An 11,391-nucleotide genomic window follows, 5' to 3' on the forward strand; every position below is an offset into this window, starting at 1 on the left:
AAGGCATTGACAAGAACACCAGAGGAGACAATCACCAGCTACTGGTGAATAAAAGACTGTAAGACCAGACAGACACAATACAAGTAAGCCTATGATTCAATGCCACATACATGGATCCTGAAATGTTTGAGGCTGTATAATATCAATTGGACTCTAAGAGCCTTCATCAAGAAGTCAATGGAGCTGTGGAAGATGACCCTAGAGACTGACTTTTAGCCAATAACAAGTCACCAACAAGTGTGGGACTTACCAAGGAAATGCCATGATCTGCACAGGCCTGAAACCCCTTGGTGAGATTATCAAGAGTGGCTATGGATAACAGCTACAGAATGATGCAACCATCAACCACCTCCTCTACATAGAGGACATCAAGCCATATGCCAGAAGTGAACAAGCCATCGACTCACTAATCCATCTCACCAGAATATACAGCAATGACATCATAATGTCATTTAGGCTGGACAAGTGTGGTCGGATGGTTAGAAGGAGAGTGAAGCTAGCTAGGACAGAGGGGGTCATACTACTAGAAGGCAAAATAACAGATGCTGAGTGCAGGTACAAGTACCTTGGAATCCCACAGGCAAATGAGAACCATAAAAAGGCCACAGTGAAAACAACTACATCAACATACCTGAAAGAATGAGGAACATCCTGAGAAGTCAGCTAAATAGGAAGATCAAGATCTGGCCTATCAACACCTACACACCATACCAATCATTAGGTACACCACTGGCATAATAACCTGGCCTATGGAGGAAATAGAAGCAACTGACATCAAGACAAGGAACCTCCTCACAATGCATAGAGGGTTTCAGCCAGAATCCAACACACTGAGTCTGTACACTAAGCAGAAGGAGGCAGGCCAAGGACTACTCAGTGTCAACCAGGATCCATCCAGGAGTACACCAGAATGTTGACCCCAAGCGATGACGCACTTAGTGAGCACCTCAGACAGCAGAAACCTGAGGAGGATGGAAATGAGAAGGAGCAGGAACCATCATGGGAGGATAAACCATCTGCACAGTATGTACCACAGTCAAATATTGGAAGTGGCTGATATGGAGAAATCCTACCAATGGCTGGCAAAGGATGGACTGAAGACATTACGGAGGCATTAATCATGACAGCTCTTGAACAAGTTCTGAATACAAGATCAGTAGATGCTGGGATTTACCGCACCAGCCAGGACCCCAGATGCAGGCTGTACAAAGATGCCCCTGAGATAATCCAGCACATAACAGCTATAGTGATAGGCTATAGTGGCAATCCCGAAAAGATGTGGAGGGTGAAGGCAACTGTGGTTCCCGTGCTAATTGGAGCACTAGGGGCTGTGACCCCCAGACCAAGAGAATGGCTCCAACAAACCCAAGGAACAACATCCCAGATCTCTGTTCAGAAGAGTGCAGTCCTGGGTGCAGTTAAGATATTACGCGGGACTCTCAAGCTCCCAGGCCTCTGGTAAAGGACCCAAGCTTGAAGGAAAAAAGACCACCCATATATAATATATATATATATATATATATATATATATATATATATATATAGACTGCATATACAAGGGTTCATTATTGTCACTCCATCTGCCAAAAAGTGTGGTTGTGCTATTTACACTGAAGGGTTAAGTGCATGCCTATATCTTGTACAACATAGGAGGAACGTTTCTCACACTTTTAGTGCAAAGATTGAAAATCAAAAAGGAATGTGTTCTACAGCTCTGTTAAACATATTGTAGAGAGGTCTATTGCATCAAAAAAAAATGTGTTAAAACATATGTACAGTCATGGCCAAATGTTTTGAGCCTGACAAATTTTGGTTTTCACAAAGTTTACTGCCTCAATTTTTTTTAGATCCTTTTGTCATTTGTTTATATGGTGAAGTACAATTATAAGCACTTCATAAGTTTTATTTTTAACTTTTTGACAAATACATAAAGTTTAAGCAAAGACTTAATATTTACAGTGTTGACCCTTCTTTTTTAAGACTTCTGCAATTTGCCTTGGCATGCTGGATATCAGCTTCTGGGCACAATCTTGATTGATGGCAAACGATTCTTACCTAATCAGTGCTGGGAGTTGATCACAGTTTCTGTGTTTGTTGGTCCACCCTCTTTTTGAGGATTGACCACAGTTTCACAATGGGATTGAGATCTGGGGAGTTTCCTGGCCATGGACCCAAAATTCCAATTTTTTGTTCACCAAGCCACTTGGTTTTCACTTTTGCCTTTGACATGGTGTTTCATCATGCTGAAAAAAACATTGTTCATCACCAAATTGCTCCTGGATCATTGGAAGAAGTTGCTCTTGGAGGATGTTTTGATACCATTCCTTATTCATGGCAATATTCTTGGGCAAAACTTTGAGCAAACCCACTCCCTTGGATGAGAAGCAACCTCACACATAAATGGTCTCAGGATGCCTCAATGTTGGCATGACACAGAACTCATGTACTGCTTACCTTTTTCTCTACAGACAATAATTTGTCCAGATGTCCCAAATAGTCTAAAGGGGGCGTCATCAGAGAAAATCATTTTAAACTATTCCTCTGCAGTCCAATGCCTATACTTCCTGCAGAATATCAGTCAGTCCTTGATGGTTTTCTTGGAGAGAAGTGGTTTCTTTGCTGCCCTTCTTGACACCAAGCCATCCTCCAAAAGCCTTCGCCTCACTGTACATCCAGATGCACTCACACCTACATTCTGCCATTCATGAGCAAGCTCTGCACTGGGGTTGACTCAATCCCATAGTTGCATCCTCTTTAGGAGACGGTCCTGGTGCTTTCTTGGATGCTCTGAAGCCTTCCTCACTGCAATTGTTCCTCTCTCCTTGAAGTTCTTGATGATTTAATAAATGAATGACTTAGGTACAAGCAGCAATGTCCTTGCCTGTGAAGCCCTTTTGATGTTTCCTTGGTGTAACCATGGTTAACATAAGAAAACATCAAGCACCACCACACTTTTAGAGCAACCAGTCTGCTCTTCTAATTAGCATGACAGTGATATCAGATGCCTTGTCCTGTTTAATACTTTTTCCTGAGCTAACAAGAAGCTCACTGAAATGATGTTATAAGGCCATTTTGTGGCAAGGCTGAAATGCAATTGCTGGAATGCAGTAATTTTTGTGATTAAGTTCATTTTCATGGCAAGAAATGACTTTGCAATTGATTGCAATTAATCTGATCATTCTTCACAATCTAGAGTTAATGCAAATTGCCAACATAAAAACTGAAGTAGCAAACTTTGTGAAAACCAAAATTTGTGCTAGTCTCAAAACCTTTGGCCAAAACTTTAGAAGAGAAAAGTCTTAAATTTGTTGGAAATTCAAACTTCCCGGTTAAAATCAATTTCTTTTCAATTAAATGCACTATATTTATGAACATCTCCTTCTTAGCTAGGCTACCCATGATATGATTTCCGTATGTTTTTCCTGTGAGAAAATATACTGCAATATTGTAAAAATGGCTAATCAGTTCACTACAGTATATTTTAAAATTCCATAAAAAAACACAAATTAAATTGTTATCAATTCACTCTGCTTTATTCTTGGAGAACACTTTCCACTAAATATATCACTTTTTGAACCAATATAATATAAATAAATCAAAGTGTTACCAAATCACTCCACTACATTTTTAAAACATACTTTCTCATGTATCCATAAAATGACTTTCAAGTGTTTTTAATGGCGGAATTTTGAGAAATGGGAATGTAAAATCCTGTTAAATGTCGGTGATTTGGTTTCATATATGCAACATTTAAAGCGCTAAAAAATAGACAAATCACTTCATTATATTCTTGTAATAGACTTCTTCATATAAATAAAATAAAAATAAAAATGTATTTATATAGCGTTTTTACAACAGGTATTGTCACAAAGCAGCTTTACAAATGTTCACGTCCAAGCCCCCAGTGAGCAAGCCAAAGGCAAGGAAAAGCTCCCTAGAGCATGAGGAAGAAACCTTGAGAGAAACCAAGACTCAAAGGGGGGGGGGGGGGATCCTCTTCTGGCCAACATCTCTCACCACATTAATAACAATTTTAAAAGAAAAATAAATAGAAAATTAAAGAATAAGCAAATAATGTGTTTCTAGGGACAATATGTCTTTCTAGTCTTGTCCGGATGGTGTGCATGTGTCTAAGACCCATTCTGCAAGAGAATGTCCATTAAGGGCAACGGAGAGTAGTTGGATGGGGTGAAGGTGTGGTGGGCTACAGCAGGCGATATTAGGGGTTGGTAGGAATAGCCATGGTAGCTCAGACGGGGTTGAGGCTCAATAACATCATGACATCAGAGGTAGGATTACGTCTGTAGAAAGAGAGGCTAGATTATTACCATATCCAGGTATGAGTTCAAGTTCAAGTTCAAGTTTGGTTTATTTGTCACATACATAGTCATACACAGTATAACTCACAGTGAAATGGTTGAGAGTGCTCCGTCCAAACTGAGGAAAAGAAAACAGGGGTGCATAGAGAAATATAGATATTCTATATATGTGAAATATATATATGCAAAGAGAAATATATATATACTATGTATGTACAAAATATATTAACAATTTATGTACAATATATGTATATTATGATTATATACACAATGTACAATGTATATGGTTGTGTATATATGTACACAATGTACAGAATGTACAGATCCGTTTTGTAGAATAACATGACATATTTACAGTTGTGTTACAAGGTAATTGAATATATATATATATATATATATATATATATATATATATATATATATATATATATATATATATATATATATATATATATATATATATATATATACAGTTATACAGTTATGTTACATGGTGGTGGTGGTCCCCACAGTTTATCAGTTTCCCTGATTCATGGCCTGAATGGCCTGTGGGAAGAAGCTCCTCTTCAATCTCTCTGTCTTGGTCTTCAGGGAGCGAAAGCGCCTCCCTGACTTCAACAGAGAGAAGAGTCTATTGTTGGGATGGGTGGGGTCCTTCACAATCCTCCTGGCCTTGGTCTGGCACCGCTTGTAGTAGATGGTCTGCAGGTCAGGAAGTTCCGTGTGAGTGATGGGCTCTGCTGAACGCACTACCCTTTGGAGTGCTTGTCTGTCCTGCTTGGTGCTATTCCCAAACCAGACTGTCATGTTCCCCGTGAGGATGCTCTCGATAGTGCAGGTGTAGAAGTTCCACAGTACCTTGGAGGGCAGTCTGAAGTCTCTTAGGCATCTGAGGTGGTAAAGACACTGACGAGCCTTCTTTGCCAGGGAGTTGGTATGGCAGGACCAGGACAGGTCCTGCGAGATGTGAACACCAAGGTACCTGAAACTATCTACTCTCTCCACCATGGTTCCACTGATCCTCACAGGTTGGTAGTGCCGCTCCTGCTTCTTGCTGCAATCCACGATCAGCTCCTTTGTCTTACTGACGTTTAGGAGGAGATTATTTTCCTGGCACCAGTTTTCCAGGTGTATAATCTCCTCCAGGTAGGCCCTCTCGTCGTTGTCCGAGATCAGACCCATGACAAAGGTGTCGTCAGCAAACTTGACAATGATGGTGGAGCTGGAAGTGGCTGTGCAGTCGTGGGTGTACAGTGAGTAGAGCAGGGGGCTTAGGACACAACCCTGAGGAGCTCCAGTACTGAGGATGAGGGTGGATGAGGCGCAGTTGCCCACCCGTACTGATTGTGGTCTGTCTGTTAGGAAGTTGGAGATCCAGTCGCACAGGGATGTATGCAGTCCTAGATCCCCCAACTTAGTAGTGAGTAGGGAGGGGATGATAGTGTTAAATGCTGAACTGTAGTCGACAAACAGCATTTTAACATAATTTCCCCTCCCTTCAGGGTGTGGGTGTGTAAATTAGGGAACTATAATGTGCAATATACTCATGTTTAGACTTTCTGTCATTTTTACAAACAGAAATGTATGTGTCACTATGTATCACTTTTTAATGCTTTATGTGCTTTAAATGCACAGATGTAATGTAGCGTTAGCCACACTGTTATCTGTAATATCTCGTTAATTTATCTTAGCTCACGTCTTGACGATGCAGCTGACGACATAACGTTTTATATAACGTTTTAACTTTTATTTAAATTGATATCAAGACAATCCCCTAAGATTATAAGGACACATTTTCAGTTGTATTAACTCCAAACATCTTTCACTGGTTAATCCTGTCTACGGTTTAAATTATTCAAAAAAGTCAATTGATCTTGCAATATTTGTAGTGTTATCCAAGGCAGATGCACGATGCACTAAACCCTCCACTGAGTTACCAATGCAAACAGAAAGCCCGCGGTTCTACTGACAAATTGTGTTTGTACTGCCCTGAGAGTTGTATGACATGAAGAATTCCTGATAAACTCAAAAGCAATTTGGTTTCACTGGCGTAGGGGAGGGGCTCGCATTGTTGGGGGGCCTCCAGGTGAGTTGGGGTAGGAGGAGATCGTAAATAGGAAATAATATTTAAAAGGGCCTCCACTCTTTATTGGCTCCGGAATGTTGCTCTCCGTTACTGCTTGGTGTGTAAATTGCACATATGGTTATAGTTAAACTATTGCTAACAGATATCGTAAATGACCACATTAATACAAAGGGGTAAATAGGGAAATGATAAGTTTTACCAGGGGGTGGTTGCCCCCGTGGTTCCTTTTAACTAGGGCATTGGCATCTGCTCGCATTCCTCCTCAAATCAAGCCATGAATATGGTTCTGGTTTTCAAAATATTACTAAAAACATGCCCACCCGTTGTTTTACTGCCCCCAGCCAAAGCGGTCTAAAACCACGGCTGGTCTGAATTCTGTCTGTCGTCTCTCTAACGTTTACCTTGTGTACTATTCTATATAGAACTGTCTTTGCGGGGATTAGTGAAATAAGTAAACGAGTTGACCATTTCCGACATAACTCTTACGTCACTCACATTAAAGATTTACGCTATTCGGCCACCATAGTTCCGCGTTATTTTGTTCTCATTGGCTGAGAGAAAACGTCGTTTCTAATAGAGGGGATTCTGACGTTCGTTCCTGCCTCAGCCGTATATAGTGGTCGTCTGCTCTGTGTGCTTGACAGTTTATGTGTGTTGAGGTGAGTAACGAATAATTCGACTGCAATTTCGGCGTTCACAAACCACTTAAAGATTACGCATGTGAGCCTTCACATAAAAGCCAGAATCGTTATTGGAAATTTTGCTCGGATGAATGAGTGGCTCAGAAAGCCACTGGTACTTCATGCAGACAGCCCAGCTATGCTAGTTAGCTCGCTAGTACAATAACGCAATGTTAGTTATTTGTGGTGTGACAGGTTTTTTATTTGACATTTCTTCGAAATCCTCAAGTTTATTTAGTATGCGTTCGTGCTTTTTGGTGTAAATCTATGAAAGCTGCTACGGCAGCTATGGAAGCCCTTGACATTTCATTCGTGACCCGTGACCCGTAACCTTTTTCGTCCTGTCTTTGCGCTTCTGCTTTTAAGCTCCTGTTACGGACATCTGTTTAAATGACTGCACCTAGCCGCATACGTATCACACATCGTGTCAGAAAGTGTCAGTAATAAATGGGACAAAGATGAGCAGGGGCCCGTAGAAATAACATAAGGAAGCATACAACAGTTAGCTCAGTTCCCCATCATCTTACTGAGGAAGCTGCAAACAAATATAGACAATGTGTTAAATAATTTTTACCTATGACAATGAATGATTCTTATAGACAATGTGTTAAATAATTTTTACCTATGACAATGAATGATTCTTTATGGGAACATATTCTAGAACTATATTCACTTGGCTTCCTCTTTAACCCCTCTCAGGCTGCACACAGTGCATGATGTCTAAGCACAAACTTTTCCTGCTTCGACATGGTGAGGGGGCATGGAACAGAGAGAACCGCTTCTGCAGCTGGGTCGACCAGAAACTCAGTGAAAATGGAGTCATTGAGGCCCAGCAGTGCGGCCAGCTGCTGCAGGACCGAGGCTACAAGTTCGACCACGTTTTCACTTCAATTCTAAGCCGCTCCATTCAGACAGCCTGGCTTGTGCTGCAAGCCATGGACCAGGAGTGGGTTCCTATCACAAAGTCTTGGAGGTTGAATGAGAGGCACTATGGGGCGCTGATTGGCCTGAACCGTGCCGAGATGGCCCTGAACCATGGCGAAGAGCAGGTTAAGCTGTGGAGGCGGAGTTATGATATTACTCCACCCCCAATTGATGAGTCGCACCCCTATTTTGCGGAAATCTACAATGACCGCAGGTACAACACGTGTGATGTGCCCATAGAAGAGCTACCCAAAACTGAGAGCCTCAAGGAAGTGCTAGATAGACTCTTACCATACTGGAATAATGTCATTGTTCCTGAAATCAAGAGTGGCCGAACTGTCCTCATTTCAGCTCATGGAAACAGCTGCAGAGCTTTGCTGAAACATCTAGAAGGTAAACTATCATTTACAAGCTCTCACTTTTTCCTCACGTTGTTTACAGAAATTTATCAGACAATCATTTCATCAAGAGATCTGCTTAAATGCTGATATGTTACCATATGGTACCTTTTTCCTTTTTATTTTGAAGTTTGTAACCTCTAGTAATGGAATGAGTTTGCATTACTCTGGCCCTAAAAGTCACGGAGATAAAGTTACATAGGTCTCACTCTCTCTTGTCCTGTTTATAAGTGTATTACGGAGCCCTACTCATTACATCATCACCTTTTACGTAACCAAGCATGTCAGAATAGCCTGGAATAGAGCTTCAGGGATCGGAAAAAATTATTTTTATATATATATATATATATATATATATATAAAAATTGCTTTTCTTTTTTGTTAACATCCTTCTTTTTTCTCAACAGGGATTTCTGATACAGATATTGTTAATGTTACTCTCCCCACTGGAATACCAGTTCTACTGGAGTTGGATGAAAATCTTAAGCCAGTCAAACCGCGAGAGCTCCTTGGAGACCAAGCCAAAATTCAGACAGCTATCAAAAATGTAGAAAATCAGGGAAAGGTCAACCTGGGAAACAAGTCATAATTTCATTTAAAGAAGTTTGCCTTTTCTGTTTAGTGGTGATATGACTGATAGAAATGGCAGTTACAAGAGATATCCTAATTGTTATTATGCACTGAAAAACATATGTGAAAGGTGGAGGATAGTTACACTATACATTTTTCCTGTGGCGAAATGGGCAGAATAGTGATTAGTGACACGAGTGTCAGTACAGATGAATTTGGCAGAAATCAGGCAGGCAGTGGTGCTTAAATAGGATTCTGCTCAGTGATTATATAGAAGGGGAAGAATCAGCACATAGTTTTTACATTGGTAAAAGGTCTCAAATTTTGTGGACTAGAGTACAGGGGTTGATGTATAACTATAACAATAAGACTATGGTAAAGATTGGTTGCAGCTTGGCTTTTTATGTGGTGATCAGTCTTTGAAAATTGTAAAACATGCATGTCTTAAAAAATAACAATCAAAGTATCCCATACACATCAATACCTTTTTTGTTTTCACTCATTTGTTTTTTAGCTAAATTTTAAATTTTTTTAGTAAGAGATTGCACTGCTATAGCCAGAATTTAAACAGTTATGCACTTAAATACAAATTGTACCTCAGCAGGACTGCCAGTTTGGACAGTTCTTTCCAGACACAATAAATAAGCCTATTCCCACCTATGCACTTGCATTATACAACTGAAGTTATTTTGGATAGAAACATACCATGCTCACATATTTTATACAGTATATAACAGTATAAAGGGTTGTGGGGTTTTTTGTTTGTTTGTTTTTTGTTTTTTGTTTTGTTTTTTTTGCATATTAAATATTAATAGGAGGCACATTTACCCACCTGGTAAATTATTATAGTATTTGTTTATTTATTAATGGTGGGGAAAAATGTTGTAAAAAAAGGTCTTATTTTGTGCAGAGGACAGATTTATTAAGTGTTAGAAACTCATATATGACCTATATTAAGCTTCTTTTAATACAAATTAGTTCATACATGCTAATACGTTTACTGATACAAGTGCATAAGATGTGTAAAGATGAAGGGTTTTTTTGTTTGTTTATTTTAGAAAGCTTTAGGTTGTCGTGTTCCTGTATGTCTTTGTCAGATTGTGCGTATGTGTCATGTTTGGCTTGATGTCACAAACTGCTGTACTGTATTTATAGTAAATGCCATCCATGACCCTTTTTTGCACTAGATGTTATAGTTTCAGAACTGTTTTATTTATGACTGGTAGTGATACATGGTTATCCTTGTTGCTCTAAAGTGGCAAATGCAGTAAAAACACTGATTAAATCGTGAGGTGCAGTGTGACCTTGTTCTTCCCAAGGGTCTCGATTTGTTCAAAATGGGGAAAAACCCCAAAAAGAATTTCCTTAAATTTGTAAAATGTTAATAACAAGTGGAATTAAGATGTGCTTCTAACTGATTCAAATGTATCACAATACCCACATAAACATCTTATTGAAAGTACCTCAGGAGCTGAAGGTGTTGATTTGCACTAATATTCGACAAAGATATTGCTGACAGTCTGCAATATATTCTGCATAGGAGTGGGACGAAATGAGAATTTGATATTTTCAGAGAAAGCATTTATGGCACAAATAAAGTTTCCTTACATGTACAACATTTACAGCATATAAGTAATTTGTTTAAGTTGGCCTGCAATATAATGCTGTAGATTTATTGGCAAATATATTTTTGTGCTCATAAAACAGGATTCTGTATGAGATAGCAATCTCTGGGTATGGTAAGACATTCTTTACAAGTCTTCCAAAGTTTGTTCAATGTTCAAGGCATACCAGAGGACATTTTTAAAAATATTAATCTTCATGGGTACACATTTATTATGCTCAGCCTTCTACTTCAAAAAACATTGAGACTTATTAAAAATGCAGTTTTCAGTGGATGACTTTTTAAGATAGGAAATGAAGACTCATCTCATAACCATCCTGACATGAAAACATGTTATATTCTAAGCCAGTGCTGTGACAGCTTTTACATGTGTGAGTTGTTATGTACCAGTATAAAAACAGACCAGGATTTTAATGAAAAGGACCTCCAAGGAGGGAATTCCAAACAGTTTGGGAGTTGGTACTTTTATCTTGGGCAAAAGACAAAAGTACCAACAAGTGCTTTTATCATGAGTGTTTTAAGGTTGCCTGTCAGGCCACTATTGAGGTATCTTATAATAGTTAAGATTTGTCCAAGTTCTTCTATGATGGCTCTAATTTTAAATTATTTTCCCATTCCTTTCATTGCAATGGTTTCTAGCAGGTACACAATGGGTTCTGTGTCTGATCTCTATGAAGGAATCATAACTTACTGAGACTGATATTACGTCCATGTGTGATGAGCTATTGGTGTTGCATGTATGGGCAATTGCATTGAATTGTAGCCTACAAAATGAAACAATATCACCAAC

General features: G+C 39.3%; 1 protein-coding gene across 1 annotated transcript; it reads left to right on the forward strand.

Annotated features, from left to right (window-relative positions):
* Positions 1-6,983: 6,983 nt before the first annotated feature.
* bpgm (2,3-bisphosphoglycerate mutase) lies at positions 6,984-10,280 on the forward strand. Its single transcript, XM_027013848.2, has 3 exons — positions 6,984-7,064; positions 7,785-8,402; positions 8,815-10,280. Exons 2-3 carry the CDS (start codon positions 7,799-7,801, stop codon positions 8,994-8,996), a joined length of 786 nt encoding a protein of 261 aa, XP_026869649.2. The 5' UTR covers positions 6,984-7,064; positions 7,785-7,798; the 3' UTR covers positions 8,997-10,280.
* Positions 10,281-11,391: the final 1,111 nt, after the last annotated feature.

Source organism: Electrophorus electricus, chromosome 12 (genome assembly GCF_013358815.1).
Source record: "Electrophorus electricus isolate fEleEle1 chromosome 12, fEleEle1.pri, whole genome shotgun sequence".
Taxonomy (NCBI): Eukaryota; Metazoa; Chordata; class Actinopteri; order Gymnotiformes; family Gymnotidae; genus Electrophorus; species Electrophorus electricus.

Coding starts and splice junctions, on each gene's coding strand:
- bpgm (XM_027013848.2), top strand. CDS start 7,799: ATGATGTCTAAGCACAAACTTTTCCTGCTTCGACATGGTGAGGGGGCA. Junction 8,403..8,814: donor TTTGCTGAAACATCTAGAAG/GTAAACTATCAT, acceptor TTTTCTCAACAG/GGATTTCTGATACAGATATT.